This window comes from Somniosus microcephalus, unplaced genomic scaffold (genome assembly GCF_052327205.1).
Source record: "Somniosus microcephalus isolate GS21.2 unplaced genomic scaffold, FLI_Smic_1.0 unresolved_chr7, whole genome shotgun sequence".
NCBI lineage: Eukaryota > Metazoa > Chordata > Chondrichthyes > Squaliformes > Somniosidae > Somniosus > Somniosus microcephalus.
This window is the reverse complement of record NW_028225185.1, coordinates 44,828,832-44,849,443: the sequence shown is the minus strand read 5'-3', so window position 1 is coordinate 44,849,443 and position 20,612 is coordinate 44,828,832. Positions and strand designations below refer to the sequence as shown.

The following is a 20,612-nucleotide window of genomic DNA, read 5'->3' as shown; positions in this document are numbered from 1 at the left end:
CCCTGGGGTCCTGATCCCTGGCCCTCCGCCCTGACCCTGGGGTCCTGATCCCTGGCCCTCCGCCCTGACCCTGGGGTCCTGATCCCTGGGCCTCCGCCCTGACCCTGGGGTCCTGATCCCTGGGCCTCCGCCCTGACCCTGGGGTCCTGATCCCTGGCCCTCCGCCCTGACCCTGGCGTCCTGATCCCTGGCCCTCCGCCCTGACCCTGGGGTCCTGATCCCTGGCCCTCCGCCCTGACCCTGGGGTCCTGATCCCTGGGCCTCCGCCCTGACCCTGGGGTCCTGATCCCTGGCCCTCCGCCCTGACCCTGGCGTCCTGATCCCTGGCCCTCCGCCCTGACCCTGGGGTCCTGATCCCTGGCCCTCCGCCCTGTCCCTGGGGTCCTGATCCCTGGGTCTCTGCCCTGACCCTGGGGTCCTGATCCCTGGCCCTCCACCCTGACCCTTGGGTCCTGATCCCTGGCCCTCCGCCCTGACCCTGGGGTCCTGATCCCTGGCCCTCCGCCCTGACCCTGGGGTCCTGATCCCTGGTCCTCCGCCCTGACCCTGGGGTCCTGATCCCTGGGCCTCCGCCCTGACCCTGGGGTCCTGATCCCTGGCCCTCCACCCTGGGGTCCTGATCCCTGGCCCTCCGCCCTGATCCTGGGGTCCTGATCCCTGGCCCTCCGCCCTGTCCCTGGGGTCCTGATCCCTGGCCCTCCACCCTGACCCTGGGGTCCTGATCCCTGGCCCTCCGCCCTGACCCTGGCGTCCTGATCCCTGGCCCTCCGCCCTGACCCTGGGGTCCTGATCCCAGGGCTTCCGCCCTGACCCTGGGGTCCTGATCCCTGGGCCTCCGCCCTGACCCTGGGGTGCTGATCCCTGGCCCTCCGCCCTGACCCTGGGGTCCTGATCCCTGGCCCTCCGCCCTGACCCTGGGGTCCTGATCCCTGGCCCTCCGCCCTGACCCTGGGGTCCTGATCCCTGGCCCTCCGCCCTGACCCTGGGGTCCTGATCCCTGGCCCTCCGCCCTGACCCTGGGGTTCTGAACCCTGGCCCTCCGCCCTGTCCCTGGGGTCTTGATCCCTGGCCCTCCGCCCTGACCCTGGGGTCCTGATCCCTGGCCCTCCGCCCTGACCCTGGGGTCTTGATCCCTGGGCCTCCGCCCTGACCCTGGCGTCCTGATCCCTGGCCCTCCGCCCTGACCCTGGGATCCTGACCCCTGGGCCTCCGCCCTGTCCCTGGGGTTCTGAACCCTGGCCCTCCGCCCTGTCCCTGGGGTCCTGATCCCTGGCCCTCCGCCCTGTCCCTGGGGTTCTGAACCCTGGCCCTCCGCCCTGTCCCTGGGGTCCTGATCCCTGGCCCTCCGCCCTGTCCCTGGGGTCCTGATCCCTGGCCCTCCGCCCTGACCCTGGGGTCCTGATCACTGGCCCTCCGCCCTGTCCCTGGGGTCCTGATCCCTGGCCCTCCGCCCTGTCCCTGGGGTCCTGATCCCTGGCCCTCCGCCCTGTCCCTGGGGTCCTGATCCCTGGCCCTCCGCCCTGACCCTGGGGTTCTGAACCCTGGCCCTCCGCCCTGACCCTGGGGTGCTGATCCCTGGCCCTCCGCCCTGTCCCTGGGGTCCTGATCCCTGGCCCTCCGCCCTGTCCCTGGGGTCCTGATCCCTGGCCCTCCGCCCTGACCCTGGGGTCCTGATCCCTGGCCCTCCGCCCTGTCCCTGGGGTCCTGATCCCTGGCCCTCCGCCCTGACCCTGGGGTCCTGATCCCTGGGCCTCCACCCTGACCCTGGGGTCCTGATCCCTGGGCCTCCGCCCTGACCCTGGGGTCCTGATCCCTGGCCCTCCGCCCTGACCCTGGGGTCCTGATCCCTGGCCCTCCGCCCTGACTCTGGGGTCCTGATCCCTGGCCCTCCGCCCTGTCCCTGGGGTCCTGATCCCTGGCCCTCCGCCCTGACCCTGGGGTCCTGATCCCTGGGCCTCCGCCCTGACCCTGGGGTCCTGATCCCTGGGCTTCCGCCCAGACCCTGGGGTCCTGATCCCTGGCCCTCCGCCCTGACCCTGGGGTCCTGATCCCTGGGCCTCCGCCCTGTCCCTGAGGTCATGATCCCTGGCCCTCCGCCCTGACCCTAGGGTCCTGATCCCTGGCCCTCCGCCCTGTCCCTGAGGTCATGATCCCTGGCCCTCTGCCCTGACCCTGGGGTCCTGATCCCTGGCCCTCCGCCCTGGGGTCCTGATCCCTGGCCCTCCACCCTGACCCTGGGGTCCTGATCCCTGGCCCTCCGCCCTGTCCCTGGGGTCCTGATCCCTAGTCCTCCGCCCTGACCCTGGGGTCCTGAACCCTGGGCTTCCACCCTGTCACTGGGGTCCTGATCCCTAGTCCTCCGCCCTGACCCTGGGGTCCTGATCCCTAGTCCTCCGCCCTGACCCTGGGGTCCTGATCCCTGGCCCTCCGCCCTGACCCTGGGGTCCTGATCCCTGGCCCTCCGCCCTGACCCTGGGGTCCTGATCCCTGGGCCTCCGCCCTGACCCTGGGGTCCTGATCCCTGGGCCTCCGCCCTGACCCTGGGGTCCTGATCCCTGGCCCTCCGCCCTGACCCTGGCGTCCTGATCCCTGGCCCTCCGCCCTGACCCTGGGGTCCTGATCCCTGGCCCTCCGCCCTGACCCTGGGGTCCTGATCCCTGGGCCTCCGCCCTGACCCTGGGGTCCTGATCCCTGGCCCTCCGCCCTGACCCTGGCGTCCTGATCCCTGGCCCTCCGCCCTGACCCTGGGGTCCTGATCCCTGGCCCTCCGCCCTGTCCCTGGGGTCCTGATCCCTGGGTCTCTGCCCTGACCCTGGGGTCCTGATCCCTGGCCCTCCACCCTGACCCTTGGGTCCTGATCCCTGGCCCTCCGCCCTGACCCTGGGGTCCTGATCCCTGGCCCTCCGCCCTGACCCTGGGGTCCTGATCCCTGGTCCTCCGCCCTGACCCTGGGGTCCTGATCCCTGGGCCTCCGCCCTGACCCTGGGGTCCTGATCCCTGGTCCTCCGCCCTGACCCTGGGGTCCTGATCCCTGGGCCTCCGCCCTGACCCTGGCGTCCTGATCCCTGGCCCTCCGCCCCGACCCTGGGATCCTGATCCCTGGGCCTCCGCCCTGTCCCTGGGGTCCTGATCCCTGGCCCTCCGCCCTGACCCTGGGGTCCTGATCCCTGGCCCTCCGCCCTGTCCCTGGGGTCCTGATCCCTGGGCCTCCGCCCTGACCCTGGGGTCCTGATCCCTGGCCCTCCGCCCTGACCCTGGGGTCCTGATCCCTGGCCCTCCGCCCTGACCCTGGGGTCCTGATCCCTGGCCCTCCGCCCTGACCCTGGGGTCCTGATCCCTGGGCCTCCGCCCTGACCCTGGGGTCCTGATCCCTGGTCCTCCGCCCTGACCCTGGGGTCCTGATCCCTGGGCCTCCGCCCTGACCCTGGGGTCCTGATCCCTGGCCCTCCGCCCTGTCCCTGAGGTCATGATCCCTGGCCCTCCGCCCTGTCCCTGAGGTCATGATCCCTGGCCCTCCGCCCTGATCCTGGGGTCCTGATCCCTGGGCCTCCGCCCTGTCCCTGAGGTCATGATCCCTGGCCCTCCGCCCTGACCCTGGGGTCCTGATCCCTGGCCCTCCGCCCTGACCCTGGGGTCCTGATCCCTGGGCTTCCGCCCTGTCCCTGAGGTCATGATCCCTGGCCCTCCACCCTGACCCTGGGGTCCTGATCCCTGGCCCTCCACCCTGGGGTCCTGATCCCTGGCCCTCCGCCCTGATCCTGGGGTCCTGATCCCTGGCCCTCCGCCCTGTCCCTGGGGTCCTGATCCCTGGCCCTCCACCCTGACCCTGGGGTCCTGATCCCTGGCCCTCCGCCCTGACCCTGGCGTCCTGATCCCTGGCCCTCCGCCCTGACCCTGGGGTCCTGATCCCAGGGCTTCCGCCCTGACCCTGGGGTCCTGATCCCTGGGCCTCCGCCCTGACCCTGGGGTGCTGATCCCTGGCCCTCCGCCCTGACCCTGGGGTCCTGATCCCTGGCCCTCCGCCCTGACCCTGGGGTCCTGATCCCTGGGCCTCCGCCCTGACCCTGGGGTCCTGATCCCTGGCCCTCCGCCCTGGCCTGGGGTCCTGATCCCTGGCCCTCCGCCCTGGCCTGGGGTCCTGATCCCTGGCCCTCCACCCTGACCCTGGGGTCCTGATCCCTGGGCCTCCGCCCTGACCCTGGCGTCCTGATCCCTGGCCCTCCGCCCTGGCCTGGGGTCCTGATCCCTGGCCCTCCGCCCTGGCCTGGGGTCCTGATCCCTGGGCCTCCACCCTGACCCTGGGGTCCTGATCCCTGGCCCTCCGCCCTGACCCTGGGGTTCTGAACCCTGGCCCTCCGCCCTGTCCCTGGGGTCCTGATCCCTGGCCCTCCGCCCTGACCCTGGGGTGCTGATCCCTGGCCCTCCGCCCTGACCCTGGGGTCCTGATCCCTGGGCCTCCGCCCTGACCCTGGGGTCCTGATCCCTGGGCCTCCGCCCTGACCCTGGGGTCCTGATCCCTGGCCCTCCGCCCTGACCCTCGGGTCCTGATCCCTGGGCCTCCGCCCTGACCCTGGGGTCCTGATCCCTGGCCCTCCGCCCTGTCCCTGGGGTCCTGATCCCTGGCCCTCCGCCCTGACCCTGGGGTCCTGATCCCTGGCCCTCCGCCCTGACCCTGGGGTCCTGATCCCTGGCCCTCCGCCCTGACCCTGGGGTCCTGATCCCTGGCCCTCCGCCCTGACCCTGGGGTCCTGTTCCCTGGCCCTCCGCCCTGTCCCTGGGGTCCTGATCCCTGGCCCTCCACCCTGTCCCTGGGGTGCTGATCCCTGGCCCTCCGCCCTGACCCTGGGGTCCTGATCCCTGGCCCTCCGCCCTGTCCCTGGGTTTCTCAGCAACAAGATGGCTCCAAATATATCTGACACTGTTCCCTTGGTTTCCTTTTGCAGAGCAAAGTTGAAAATGCGATTCTTCATGCACAGCTGCCCGTTTCTGACGAGAGTCCCTCGGGTATTCCTCCAGAAAGCAGGCGCATCCCTGGCCATCTATGCTCACCGCTGCCCCATTATTTCCCGCAGCCTGGTGACGACTGCCGTCAACTTGCCATGGGCAAAGGAGAAGGAAGCAACCGGTAAGAATGGGGGCAAAGGACGATCTTACTGTTGCGCTGGTTTGCTTGGGATGTGGTGCTCTCTTTCCAGGCAATCCCTAACCAAGTTATTTTCTGCAGAGAGACTTACCTACAACCTCTTCCAGGGCAGGTACAGTACAGGTTAGATACAGAGTACAAATGCATCTGGTTCACTACTGTCCTTTAAGGAAGGAAACCTGCCGGCCTATGCATGACCCACGGCAATGTGGTTGACTCTTAAGTTCCCTCTGAAATGGCCTAGCAAGCCACTCGGTTGTATCAAACCGCTACGATAAACACGACGAAGACACGCCCAGCCCAGTCGACCCTGCAAAGTCCTCCTCACCAACATCTGGGGACTTGTGCCAAAATTGGGAGAGTTGTCCCACAGACTAGTCAAGCAACAGCCTGACATAGTCATACTCACAGAATCACACCTTTCGGCCAACATCCCAGACTCTTCCATCACCACCACTGGGTCTGTTGTGCCGGTGGGACTGACCAGAGGTGGCGGCACAGTGGTATACAGTCGGCAGGGAGTGGCCCTCGACTTTGGACCCCATGAATGGCATCAGGTCAAACATGGGCATGGAAACCTCCTGCCGATTTCCACCAACCACCCTCCCTCAACTGAGGAATCAGTACTCCACCATGCTGAACAGCACTTGGAAGAAGCACTGAGGGTAGCAAGGGCACAGAATGTGGACTTCAATGTTCATCACCAACTACTGACCGAGCTGGCCGAGTCCTGAAGGACACAGCTGCCAGACTAGGCCTGAGGCGGGGTGAGAGAACCAATATGAGGGAAAAACCTACTTGAGCTCGGCCTCACCAATCTACCTGTCATAGATGCATCTGTCCAAGACAGTATGGTAGGAGTGACCACCGCACAGTCCTTGTGGCAACGAAATCCCGTCTTCTCACTGAGGACACCCTCCGTCGTGTTGTGTGGCACTACCACCGTGCTAAAAGGGATAGATTCAGAACAGATCTAGCAGCTCAAAACTGGGCATCAATGAAGCGCTGCGGGCCGTCAGCAGCAGCAGAATTGTATTCCACAACAATCTGCAAGCTCATGGCCTGGCATATCCCTCACTCTACCATTACCATCAGGCCAGGGAGCAACCCTGGTTCAATGAGCAGTGCAGAATAACATGCCAGGAGCAGCACCAGGCGCAGCTAGAAAGGAGATGCCCACCTAGTGAAACTACAATAAGCCACATAAATACTGTGGCTACAAGAGCAGGTCAGAGGCTGGGTATTCTGCAGCGAGTCTCTCACCTCCTGACTCCCCAAAGCCTTTCCACCATCTACAAGGCACAAGTCAGGAGTGTGATGGAATACTCTCCACTTGCCTGGATGAGTTGCAGCTCCGACAACACTCGAGAAGCTCGACACCATCCAGGACAAAGCAGTCTGCTTGATTGGCACCCCATCCACCACTTTAAACATTCACTCCCTCCACCACCGGCGCACCGTGGCTGCAGTGTGGACCATCTACAAGATGCACTGCAGCAACTCGCCAAGGCTTCTTCGGCAGCACCTCCCAAACACGCGACCTCTTCCACCTAGAAGGACAAGGGCAGCAGGCGCATGGGAACACCACCACCTCCAAGTTCCCCTCCGAGTCACACACCATCCTGACTTGGAAATATATCGGCCGTTCCTTCATCGTCGCTGGGTCAAAATCCCGGAACTCCCTCCCTAACAGCGCTGTGGGAGCACCTTCACCACACAGACTGCAGCGGTTCAAGAAGGCGGCTCACCGCCTCCTTCTCAAGGGGCGATTAGGGATGGGCAATAAATGCTGGCCTTGCCAGCAACACCCACATTCGGTGAATAAATAAACACCAAAGACAGAGAGTAAAGCTCCCTCTACACTGTCCCCATCTAACACTCCCAGGGCAGGTACAGCACGGGTTAGATACAGAGTAAACCTCCCTCTACACTGTCCCATCAAACACTCCCAGGGCAGGTACAGCACGGGTTAGATACAGAGTAAAGCTTCCTCTACACTGCCCCATCAAAAACTCCCAGGGCAGGTACAGCACGGGTTAGATACAGAGTAAAGCTCCCTCTACACTGTCCCATCAAACACTCCCAGGGCAGGTACAGCACGGGTTAGATACAGAGTAAAGCTCCCCCTACACTGTCTCATCAAACACTCCCAGGGCAGGTAAAGCACGGGTTAGATACAGAGTAAAGCTCCCTCTACACTGCCCCATCAAACACACCCAGGGCAGATACAGCACGGGTTAGATACACAGTAAGGCTCCCTCTACACTGCCCCATCAAACACTCCCAGGGCAGGTACAGCACGGTTGGATACAGAGTAAAGCTCCCTCTACACTGCCCCATCAAACACTCCCAGGCCAGGTACAGCATGGGTTAGATACAGAGTAAAGCTCCCTCTACACTGCCCCATCAAACATTCCCAGGGCAGGTACAGCACGGGTTAGATACAGAGTAAAGCTCCCTCTACACTGTCCCATCAAACACTCCCAGGGCAGGTACAGCACGGGTTAGATACAGAGTAAAGCTCCCTCTACACTGCCCCATCAAACACTCCCAGGGCTGGTACAGCACGGGTTAGATACAGAGTAAAGCTCCCTCTACACTGTCCCATCAAACACTCCCAGGGCAGCAACAGCACGGGTTAGATACAGAGTAAAGCTCCCTCTACACTGTCCCATCAAACACTCCCAGGGCAGGTACAGCACGGGTTAGATACAGAGTAAAGTTTCCTCTGCACTGTCCCCATCAAACACTCCCAGGGCAGGTACAACACGGGTTAGATGCAGAGTAAAGCTCCCTCTACACTGCCCCATCAAACACTCCCAGGGCAGGTACAGCACGGGTTAGATACAGAGTAAAGCTCCCTCTACACTGTCCCCATCAAACACTCCCAGGGCAGGTACAGCATGGGTTAGATACAGAGTAAAGCTCCCTCTACACTGTCACATCAAACACTCCCAGGGCAGGTACAGAACGGGTTAGATACAGAGTAAAGCTCCCTCTACACTGTCCCATCAAACACACCCAGGGCAGGTACAGCACGGGGTTAGATACAGAGTGAAGCTCCCTCTACACTGTCCCATCAAACACTCCCAGGGCAGGTACAGCACAGGTTAGATACAGAGTAAAGCTCCCTCTACACTGTCCCCATCAAACACTCGCAGGGCAGGTACAGCACGTGTTAGATACAGAGTAAAGCTCCCTCTACACTGTCCCATCAAACACTCCCAGGGCAGGTACAGCAAGGGGTTAGATACAGAGTAAAGCTCCCTCTACACTGTCCCATCAAACACTCCCAGGGCAGGTACAGCACGGGGTTAGATACAGACTGAAGCTCCCTCTACACTGTCCCATCAAACACTCCTAGGGCAGGTACAGCACGGGTTAGATACAGAGTAAAGCTCCCTCTACACTGTCCCATCAAACACTCCCAGGGCAGGTACAGCACGGGTTAGATACAGAGTAAAGCTCCCTCTACAATGTCCCATCAAACACTCCCAGGGCAGGTACAGCATGGGGTTAGATACAGAGTAAAGCTCCCTCTACACTGTCCCATCAAACACTCCCAGGGCAGGTACAGCACGGGTTAGATACAGAGTAAAGCTCCCTCTACACTGTCCCATCAAACACTCCCAGGGCAGGTACAGCACGGGTTAGATACAGAGTAAAGCTCCCTCTACACTGTCCCATTAAACACGCCCAGGGCAGGTGCAACAGGGAATTCTCCCAGTGCACTAGCTGACTATAAGTGGTCCCTGTTCAACCCTACACTGGTGGTGATGGTGGGTGCAATAATATATTGGTAAAATCAGACAAATGCTGCTAAAATCTATAAAGCTGTGATGAAATATGGAGTAAGGGTCTAACTGTTCCTCCCGGTTAACTCGCATGCAGTCGCTGGATGTCCCTTTCTGTTTGTCTTTCAGGTCCCGGTGGCTTTATCTCAAAACTGACGTCACCTCTTAAGGCAGTGGTTCAGCCCTCCAGTCAGGCTGTTTCCCCCACTATTGCCAGCATCATTGCCAATTGCCCTTTCGTGGAGTCTGAGATCAAAAGGGGCAGCAGCGTGGTCATTCGCCAAGCGAGCCTGGCGATGCAAGAGGACGTGGCCGATCCAAGCCCTCAGCAAGGTGAGTGTGGAGGGGGCAGCCCATGAGAATTGGAATTAGAGGGTTAAAAAGATGGAAAGACTTACATTTCTACAGCGCCTTTCACGACCTCAGGCTGTCCCAGAGCGCTTTACAGCCAATTAAGTACTTTTGAAGTGTAGTCACTGTTGTAACATAGGTAACATGGCAGCCAGTTTGCACACAGCAAGCTCCCACAAACAGCAATGTGATAATAACCAGATCATAGGTTTTACTGGCCAGGACACCGGGGAGGACTCCCCTGTTCTTCAAGTAGTGCCATGGGATCTTTTGCGTCCATCTGAGAGGGCAGATGGGGCCTCAGTTTAACGTCTCGTCCGAAAGACGGCACCTCCGACAGTGCAGCACTGTCGAGCGGTTCGGGTGGTTTATTTATCAAATAACGGATGTCCAATACTGAGTTAGAGGAATCTAATCGAGGGGTTCGTGGGGTTTATATATAGAATAACGGATACCCAGGAGTGAGTTACAGGCTGGAATCTAATCGAGGGGTTCGGGGGGTTTATATATAGAATAACGGATACCCGGGAGTGAGTTACAGGCTGGAATCTAATCGAGGGGTTCAGGGGGTTTATATATAGAATAACAGATACCCGGGAGTGAGTTACAGGCTGGAATCTAATCGAGGGGTTCCTGAGGTTTATATATAGAATAACGGATACCCGGGAGTGAGTTACAGGCTGGAATCTAATCGAGGGGTTCGTGGGGTTTATATATAGAATAACAGATACCTGGGAGTGAGTTACAGGCTGGAATCTAATCGAGGGGTTCGGGGGGTTTATATATAGAATAACAGATACCCGGGAGTGAGTTACAGGCTGGAATCTAATCGAGGGGTTCGGGGGGTTTATATATAGAATAACGGATACCCGGGAGTGAGTTACAGGCTGGAATCTAATCGAGGGGTCCGGGGGGGTTATATATAGAATAACAGATACCTGGGAGTGAGTTACAGGCTGGAATCTAATCGAGGGGTTCGGGGGGTTTATATATAGAATAACGGATACCCGGGAGTGAGTTACAGGCTGGAATCTAATCGAGGGGTTCGGGGGGTTTATATATAGAATATAAGAGATACCCGGGAGTGAGTTACAGGCTGGAATCTAATCGAGGGGTTCGGGGGGTTTATATATAGAATATAAGAGATACCCGGGAGTGAGTTACAGGCTGGAATCTAATCGGGGGGTTCGGGGGGTTTATATATAGAATAACGGATACCCGGGAGTGAGTTACAGGCTGGAATCTAATCGAGGGTTCGGGGGGTTTATATATAGAATAAGATACCCGGGAGTGAGTTACAGGCTGGAATCTAATCGAGGGGTTCCTGAGGTTTATATATAGAATAACAGATACCTGGGAGTGAGTTACAGGCTGGAATCTAATCGAGGGGTTCGGGGGGGTTTATATATAGAATAACAGATACCCGGGAGTGAGTTACAGCCTGGAATCTAATCGAGGAGTTCGGGGGTTTTATATATAGAATAACAGATACCCGGGAGTGAGTTACAGGCTGGAATCTAATCGAGGGGTTCGGGGGGTTTATATCTAGAATAACAGATACCCGGGAGTGAGTTACAGGCTGGAATCTAATCGAGGGGTTCAGGGGGGTTTATATATAGAATAACGGATACCCGGGAGTGAGTTACAGGCTGGAATCTAATTGAGGGGTTCGGGGGGGTTTATATATAGAATAACGGATACCTGGGAGTGAGTTACAGGCTGGAATCTAATCGAGGGGTTCTGGGGGGTTTATATATAGAATAACAGATATCCGGGAGTGAGTTACAGGCTGGAATCTAATCGAGGGGTTCGGGGGGTTTATATCTAGAATAACAGATACCCGGGAGTGAGTTACAGGCTGGAATCTAATCGAGGGGTTCAGGGGGGTTTATATATAGAATAACGGATACCCGGGAGTGAGTTACAGGCTGGAATCTAATCGAGGTGTTCAGGGGGTTTATATATAGAATAACGGATACCCGGGAGTGAGTTACAGGCTGGAATCTAATCGAGCGGTTCGGGGGGTTTATATATAGAATAACAGATACCCGGGAGTGAGTTACAGGCTGGAATCTAATCGAGGGGTTCGGGGGGGTTTATAAATAGAATAATTGATACCCGGGAGTGAGTTACAGGCTGGAATCTAATCGAGGGGTTCGGGGGGGTTTATAAATAGAATAACAGATACCCGGGAGTGAGTTACAGGCTGGAATCTAATCGAGCGGTTCGGGGGGTTTATATATAGAATAACGGATACCCGGGAGTGAGTTACAGGCTGGAATCTAATCGAGGGGTTCGGGGGTTTATATATAGAATAACAGTTACCCGGGAGTGAATTACAGGCTGGAATCTAATCGAGGAGTTCGGGGGGGGGGGGGGGGCGGGTTATATATAGAGTAATGGATACACGGGAGTGAGTTACAGGTTGGAATCTAATCGAGGGGTTCGGGGGGTTTATATATAGAATAACAGATACCCGGGAGTGAGTTACAGGCTGGAATCTAATCGAGGGTTTCGTGGGGTTTATATATAGAATAACAGATACCCGGGAGTGAGTTACAGGCTGGAATCTAATCGAGGGGTTCGGGGGGGTTTATATATAGAATAACAGATACCCCGGACTGAGTTACAGGCTGGAATCTAATCGAGGGGTTCGGGGGGTTTATATACAGAATAACGGATACCCGGGAGTGAGTTACAGGCTGGAATCTAATCGGGGGGTTCGGGGGGTTTGTTTATAGAATAACAGATACCCGGGAGTGAGTTACAGGCTGGAATCTAATCAAGGGTTTCGTGGGGTTTATATATAGAATAACGGATACCCAGGATTGAGTTACAGGCTGGAATCTAATCAAGGGTTTCGTGGGGTTTATATATAGAATAACGGATACCTGGGAGTGAGTTACAGGCTGGAATCTAATCGAGGGGTTCTGGGGGGTTTATATATAGAATAACAGATACCTGGGAGTGAGTTACAGGCTGGAATCTAATCGAGGGGTTCGGGGGGTTTATATATAGAATAACCGATACCCGGGAGTGAGTTACAGGCTGGAATCTAATCGAGGGGCTCAGGGGGTTTATATATAGAATAACAGATACCCGGGAGTGAGTTACAGGCTGGAATCTAATCGAGGGGTTCGGGGGGGTTTATATATAGAATAACAGATACCCGGGAGTGAGTTACAGGCTGGAATCTAATCGAGGGGTTCGGGGGGTTTATATATAGAATAACAGATACCTGGGAATGAGTTACAGGCTGGAATCTAATCGAGGGGTTCGGGGGGATTATATATAGAATAACAGATACCCGGGAGTGAGTTACAGGCTGGAATCTAATCGAGGGGTTCGGGGGATTTATATTTCGAATAACAGATACCCGGGAGTGAGTTACAGGCTGGAATCTAATCGAGGGGTTCGGGGGGTTTATATATAGAATAACAGATACCCGGGAGTGAGTTACAGGCTGGAATCTAATCGAGGGGTTCAGGGGGTTTATATGTAGAATAACCCGCACCTGGGAGTGAGTCAGAGTAATCTAATCAAGGGGTTTGGGTGCTTTATATGTAGAATAACAAATAATCAGGAGTGAGTTAGAGGAATCTAATCAAGGGTTCACATGGTTTATACATTGAATACAGATAGTTGGGAGTGAGTTCGAGGAAATATGGGCAGATTTTAAATGGAGTGAAGGAGCAGAGGGCCCTCAATGTGCAGATACACAGGTCACCAGCAGTGGTGGCGACATCGAATACCAAAGCTAAGAGGTCATGTTGAACTTAGCCATATTTGTCACCTCCAGACTCAACTATTCGAATGCTCTCCTGGCCGCCCTTCCCATCCTCCATTCGTCAAAAACTCTGCTGCTTCTACCCTATCCTGCACCACGTCCAGCTCATCCATCACCCCTGACCTCACTGACCCACACTGGCTCCCGGTCCCCAACGCCTCAAATTTAACGTTCTCATCCTCGTGTTTAAATCGCTTTGACGCCATCCTATATGTTTAACCTCTTCCAGTCCTACAAACCCCCCCCACCTGAACTGTCTGTTCCTCTAATTCCGGCCTCCTGTGCACCCCTCCCTTTCTTCCCAGCATTTGTGCCCGTGACTTCAGCTGCTAGGCCCAGGCTCTGGAATTTGCCCCCTGAACCCCTCCATCTCCCTCTCCTTCTTCAAAGCCCTCCTTAAAACCCAAATCTGTGATCAAGCTTTTGGTCACCCTTCTTCGTATCTCCTTCTTTGCGATGGCAACCAATTTTGCCCGATTACGCCTCTGGGGAGCGCCATTTTCTATGTTGAAGGCACAATACAAATGCAGGTTGTTGTTGACTTAATATTATGGCCCAGAAATTCGGGTTGGGGGGCTTCCCGCGGGTGCAAGCCCCCGACCTGCACTTACCTAGCGCGCCGGCCGTTGAGCTGTGGGCCCCCGTGGTATTCCGATCCTGGGCCTGCTCCAACTGCCGGCGCGCAGTACTTGTGTATCCCAGGGGCGCAGTTAGTTCGAAGCATCCCCTGGGATCACGTGGGCCATGGAGAGCCAATGGTAGCAGGGAATGTTTCATTCATAAGTTTGACAGGAAGGGCTGTCAAACCTATAAATACTATAAGCCCCAAAACATCACTAAATCTTCAAATAAATTTTTTTAAATCACATTTTTTAAATAAACTATAAATTACATGAAATAACTATTTTAAACAATAGTTTAAATTTTTGACAAAAATAATTTTATTTTCTAACGGGGCTAAAAATAAACTTATCTTTCTTTAAAGTATTTAAAAATAATAAACCTGTGGAAAAAATGTTTTAATTTTAATTAATTCACCACTTACCTTGTAAGAAGCAGGCCTTGCGACTGCTTTTTACATGTCTAACTGCTGGAGACTTACCCTCCTGGGAAAACCTGCAAAAAAAACGTAAGTTCGATGCGCACGCGCTGCCTCTCCTGCGCACGCGTTCGAACTCTGAACCCCTTCTTTCAGGGGAATGGAAGTGCCGGTTTCCCGCGCATGCGCAGTGCATGCAGGAAACCAGCACTTCCATTGGGCTTACGGGTGAGTACCCCGTGCGTACTCACCAGTGGGGACCCGAAGTTCTGGGCCAATATTATGTTGTTGGAGTATTACATGCAGTTTTGGGACACCCCATTATAGGGAGAATATAAGAGTAATGGAAAAGGTGCAGCACAGATTCCAGAGTAACAGAAATGGTGTGGGTGTTACATTTACAAGGAGAAACTGCAAATCACAGCTAGAGCTTGGTAGGTTAAGAGGTGGCCTGATAGAGGTCGTGTCAGAAGTGGGGTTGTTTGCTGATGATACACATCAGCCGATGATTGCACAGTGTTCAGTTCTATTCGCAATTCCTCAGATGATCAAGTAGTCCATTCCCACATGCAGCAAGAACAAGTCAACATCCAGGCTTGGGCTGGTAAGTGGCAAGTAACATTTGCACCACACAAGTGCCAGGCAATGACATTCAATGGCATTACCATCGTCACCATCTCACCTCCTGACTCCCCAAAGCCTCGCCACGACTTACAAGGCACAAGTCAGGAGTGTGATGGAATACAATCCACTTCCTGGATGGATGCTGCTGCAACACCACTCAAGATGCTCGGCACCATCCAGGTCAAAACAATCAGCAGTCCATCCAACAACTTAAATGCATACTAGTGTACCATGTCTGCAGTGTGTGCTATCTACAGGATGTACTGGAGCAACTCGTCATGGCTTCTTCGACAGCACTTCATAGAGTCACAGAGTTATACAGCACAGAAAGAGGCCCTTCGGCCCATCGTGTCCGTGCCGGCCATCAAGCCCCGTCTATTCTAATCCCATTTTCCAGCACTTGGTCCGTAGCCTTGTATGCTATGGCGTTTCAAGTGCTCATCTAAATGCTTCTTGAATGTTGAGGGTTCCTGCCTCTACCACCCTTTCAGGCAGTGAGTTCCAGATTCCAACCACCCTCTGGGTGAAAAAGCGTTTCCTCAAATCCCCTCTAAACCTCCTGCCCCTTACCTTGAAACTATGCCCCCTGGCACTCCTCTACTAAGGGAAAAAGTTCCTTTCTAACTACCCTATCTATGCCCCTCATACTTTTGTACACCTCAATCAGGTCCCCCCTCAGCCTTCTCTGCTCTAAGGAAAACAACCCCAGCCTGTCCAGTCTCTCTTCATAGCTGAAGCGCTCCAGCCCAGGTAACATCCTGGTGAATCTCCTCTGCACCCTCTCCAATGCAATCGCATCCTTCCTATAGTGTGGTGACCAGAACTGCACACAGTATTCCAGCTGTGGCCTAACTAGCGTTTTGTACAGCTCCATCATAACCTCCCTGCTCTTGTATTCTATGCCTCGGCTAATGAAGGCAAGTATCCCATATGCCTTCTTAACCACCTTATCTACCTGTCCTGCTGCCTTCAGGGATCTATGTACATGCACACCAATGTCCCTCTGATCCTCTGTCCTTCCTAGGATCCTACCATTCATTGTGTATTCCCTTGCCTTGTTAGTCCTCCCAAAATGCATCACCTCACACTTTTTGGGATTAAATTCCATTTGCCACTGTTCCGCCCATCTAACCAACCCGTCTATATCGTCCTTAGCCTGAGGCTTCCCTCCTCGCTATTTACCACTCCACCAATTTTTGTGTCATCTGCGAATTTACTGATCATACCTCCTACATTTATATCTAAATCATTAATGTACACAACAAACAGCAAGGGACCCAGCACCGATCCCTGCGGTACACCACTGGACACAGGCTTCCAGTCACAAAAACAACCTTCGACCATCACCCTCTGCCTCCTGCCACTAAGCCAATTTTGGATCCAGTGTGCCAAATTGCCCTGGATCCCATGGGCTCTTACCTTCTTGACTAGTCTCCCATGCGGGACTTTGTCAAAAGCCTTACTGAAGTCCATGTAGACTACATCAACTGCACTACCCTCATCCACACACCTTCCCAAACCCACAACCTCCATCGCCTAGAAGAACAAATGCAGCAGGTGCATTGGAACATCATCACCTCCAAGTTCTCCTCCAAGTCATTCACCATCCCAACTTGAACATATATCGTTGTTCCTTCATCGTTGTGGGTCAAAATCCTGGAACTCCCTACCTATCAGCACAATGGGAGTCCCTTCACCACACGGACTGCGGTGGTTTCCCCCATTGCCAAGACTCATTGTCTGGGCTCACACATGAAGAATAGTCACTTGGTTGTGATGCTGGTGGGCAGCAAGATCCCATAAAATTCAGCTGCTTCATCAATGACCTTCTCTCCATCATAAGGTCAGAAATGGGGATGTTCGCTGATGACTGCACAGTGTTCAGTTTCATTCACAAATCCTCAGATAATGAAGCAGTCCGTGCCCGCATTAGGCAAAACCTGGACAACATTCAGACTTGGGATGGCAAGTAACATTCGCGCCACACAAGTGCCAGGCAATGACTATCTCCAACAAGAGAGAGTCTAACCACCGCCCCTTGACATTCAATGGCATCACCATCGCCGAATCCCCCACCATAAACATCCTGGGGGGTCAACATTGACCAGAAACTTAACTGGACCAGCCACATAAATACTGTGGTAACAAGAGCAGGTCAGAGGCTGGGTATTCTGCGGCGAGTGTCTCACCTCCTGACTCCCCAAAGCCTTTCCACCATCTACGAGGCACAAGTCAGGAGTGTGATGGAATACTCTCCACTTGCCTGGGTGAGTGCAGCTCCAACAACACTCAAGAAGCTCGACACCATCCAGGACAAAGCAGCCCGCTTGATTGGCACCCCGTCCACTACCTTAAACATTCACTCCCTCCACCACCGGCGCACCGTGGCTGCAGTGTGTACCATCTACAAGATGCACTGCAGCAACTCACCAAGGCTTCTTCGACAGCACCTCCCAAACCCGCCACCTCTTCCACCTAGAAGGACAAGGGCAGCAGACGCATGGGAACACCACCACCTCCAAGTTCCCCTCCAAGTCACACACCATCCTGACTTGGAAATATAGTGCCGTTCCTTCATCGTCGCTGGGTCAAAATCCTGAAACTCCCTCCCTAACAGCGCTGTGGGAGCACCTTCACCACACGGACTGCAGCGGTTCAAGAAGGCGGCTCACCACCACCTTCTCGAGGGCAATTAGGAATGGGCGATAAATGCTGGCCTTACCAGCGACGCCCACATCCCGTGAACGAATAAAAAAAATTGTACCTGGCAATGGTGAGGAATATTAAAGACAGAAAGGCTTGCATTCATATAGCGCCGCTCACTACCTCAGGACGTCCGAAAGCGCTTTACAGCCAATGAAGTACTTTTGAGTTGTAGTCACTGTTGTGGGAAACACAGCAGCCAATTTGCACACAGCAATGCGATAATGACCCGATAATTTATTTTAGTGATGTTGGTTCAGGGATAAATATTGGCCCAGGACACCGGGGAGAACTTCCCTGCTCTTCCTCCAATGGTGGCTTTTGTTTTTTTTACATCCACCTGAGAGGGCAGACGGGGGCCTCGGTTTAATGTCTCAATAGAAAGACAGCACCTCTGTACTGCACTGGAAGTGTCGGCCTGGATTATGAGCTCACGTCTCTGGAGTGGGGCTTGAACCCACAACCTTCTGACTCAGAGGCGAAGAGTACTACCAACTGAGCCACAGCTGACGGAAAGATTAGAAGATTAAATAATCTGACAGCATAGGAACACAGGAGGGGTGGATGTAACCACTGAGAGGTAGTGGGCCGGTCCTGGTGAAAGGGCTCATTGTTGTCAGCTGTTACATTGAGCAATCTTACTATTTAAGTCTTCTCCTTTCCCAGAGTTTTCCAAGAGCCCGGCAATTTTTGCCTGGCAGCCTGGACTGGTTAAGAAGCAGCAAGACGCGTTGCCTTCAGTTTGCGATGACAATTTGGCTGTTACCCACCTCCTCCAGGACAACATGACCAGGGGTATGTGTGGGGCTTGTGGGTTTGATCCAACTGTGTCGCACTCAATTTCATATTCCAGAACAGAATGTTGCTTAGTTTGATTGGCTGGATTTTTTGGGCTGGTTATTTGGTTATATAGTTGGTTGATTAGTTATTTGGTTGCAAGCATGAATGTTTGGTTAGCCTGGTTGATTGATTAGTTTAATTGCATGGTTGGTGATTTTGTACATAGAAATACATAGAAGTTGCAACACGGAAACATTCCGCCCAACCAGTTTGTGTCGGCGTTTACCCTCCATGTGATTTTGTTGGCTGGTTGGCTATTTGGTTGGGTTGGTTAACTGGTTGGCTATTCAGTTGGGTTGGTTAACTGGTTGACTATTTGGTTGGGTTGGTTAACTGGTTGACTATTTGGTTGTATGATTGGCTGGTCAGCTATTTGGCAGTATGGCTACTTTGGTTACACGGTTAATTTGTTCACATCACTTTATGGTTGGTTGGGTAGCAGGTTGCCAGGTTGGATATGTGTCTGCTTACTAAGTTCGCTGTTTGGTTACTTCATTTTGTTGAGTGGTTACTTTGGTTGGTTGGTTTATTTAGCTGCTTGACAAGTTTGGTTAGCTGGCTGGATAGTTTGGTTGGCTGATTGGTCAGTTCAGTTAATTTGGTTTGGAAGCTGGTTAGCCATGTGTTTGGTTCGTTAATTTGGTTAGTTCAGTTGGTTGCTGATTAATTGGGGTCACTGGTTAGTTGATTGTTTTTTTCCTGGTTGGTTTGACAACAAACGTTTCCCATTTCTTGTCGGCAGAGCTGCCTGTCTTTGGTTACGATGAATTCTTTGAGCACAAGATTGAGGAAAAGAAGAACGACCACACCTATCGCATGTTTAAAACCGTGAACAGAAAGGCAGAGCAGTATCCATTTGCGGAGCATTACTCTGAGCCGCTGGCTGAAAAGAAGGACGTGTCGGTGTGGTGCAGCAATGACTATCTGGGGATGGGCAGTCACCCCCGCGTCCTGAAAGCCATCGTGTAAGTACATCAAGAACCCCATACACACTCGCACACTCACACATATGCACGCACACAAATATGCACAGGCACAGGAACGGAAACAGGCAAACATAGGGGCAATGTTCTGAGTTTGTGCTATAGCGGGTAGCCCACCAGGCTGGTTGGGTACATCGGGAAGTTGTGGCCGTGCTATAAATGGGGGAGTCTCCCCACCCTGTATTCCAAACTCAGAAATCTGCATACACTTCATGTTTATAAAATCTTACTTCCGCTTGTCAGACTTTTATGTCAACTTTTTAACCATTATAAATTCCTATCTCCACATTTGTAATGGAAACTGCCTATGTAAACATGTCACACTGTAATTACACCCTCCTGCCAATGGTGGTGCTGTAGGACCTCAGTTTTGGCTCTCCATAGTTTTGCCAGTATTGCAGAACATAACGTGGCTTGAGCACAGAGTTTGGAGAGTGGAAGAATTAGGTGATAGCAGGAATCAGTGGAGAGGAGGAAGGCGGTTGCTCACGTCTAACTCAAAAGGAGGACGACTCTAAGTTAACATAGAAGATAGGAGCAGGAGTCGGCCATTCGGCCCCTCGAGCCTGCTCCACCATTCAATGAGATCATGGCTGATCATCCAAATTCAGTACCCTGTCCCTGCCTTCTCCCCATATCCCTTGATCCCTTTAGCCTTAAGAAATATATCTAACTCCTTCTTGAATATATTTAATGAATTGGCCTCAACTGCCTTGTGTGGTAGAGAATTCCACAGGTTCACCACTCTCTGGGTGAAGAAATTTCTCCTCATCTCAGTCCTAAATGGCTTACCCCTTATCCTTAGACTGTGACCCCTGGTTCTGGACCCCCCGCCATTGGGAACATCCTTCCTGCATCTAGTCTGTCTAGTCCTGTTAGAATTTTATAAGTTTCAATGAGATCCCCTCTCATTCTTCTTAAGTATCTTGATATCTAGTATACAGTTTCTTTGTGTTCAGTATATCTGTGGTTTTTGTTAAACTTGAGTAAATTTTTGTCTTTTTTCTCTCTAAGTTAGGTCAGTGGGTTACATAAATTTTAGTTAGTAGTCTATTAAATAGAGGCATGGCAGGGCACTTCAGTCCCGTGGAATGCACACCCTGTGCCATGTGGGAAGTCCAGGTTACTTCTCGTGTCCTGGACAACCACATGTGCAGGAAGTGTCGTCAGCTGGAGGAGCTCAAGCTCTGGGTTTCGGAGCTTGAGCAGCGGCTGGCGTCACTGCAGTGCAGCCGCGAGGCTGAGAGCTTCATGGATAGCACATTGCAGGAGGTGGTCACCCTGCAGCTTAAGAGTTTGCAGGCAGAGAGGGAATGGGTGACTGCCAGACAGACAAGGAGGACCAGGC

General features: G+C 54.2%; 1 protein-coding gene across 2 annotated transcripts in view; it reads left to right on the top strand.

Moving 5' to 3' along the window:
• Window positions 1-20,612, top strand: part of LOC147086863 (5-aminolevulinate synthase, erythroid-specific, mitochondrial-like) — a 104,369-nt gene that overhangs the window by 34,440 nt on the left and 49,317 nt on the right. The window contains exons 3-6 of one of the 2 annotated variants that reach the window (XM_085979064.1): window positions 4,944-5,125; window positions 9,067-9,270; window positions 18,108-18,236; window positions 19,024-19,246. In XM_085979064.1, the coding sequence (XP_085835190.1) occupies window positions 4,957-5,125; window positions 9,067-9,270; window positions 18,108-18,236; window positions 19,024-19,246 (725 nt within the window). In that variant the 5' untranslated portion in view covers window positions 4,944-4,956. The remainder of the gene's footprint in view (window positions 1-4,943; window positions 5,126-9,066; window positions 9,271-18,107; window positions 18,237-19,023; window positions 19,247-20,612) is intronic. The other variant, XM_085979065.1, reaches the window with a different exon arrangement.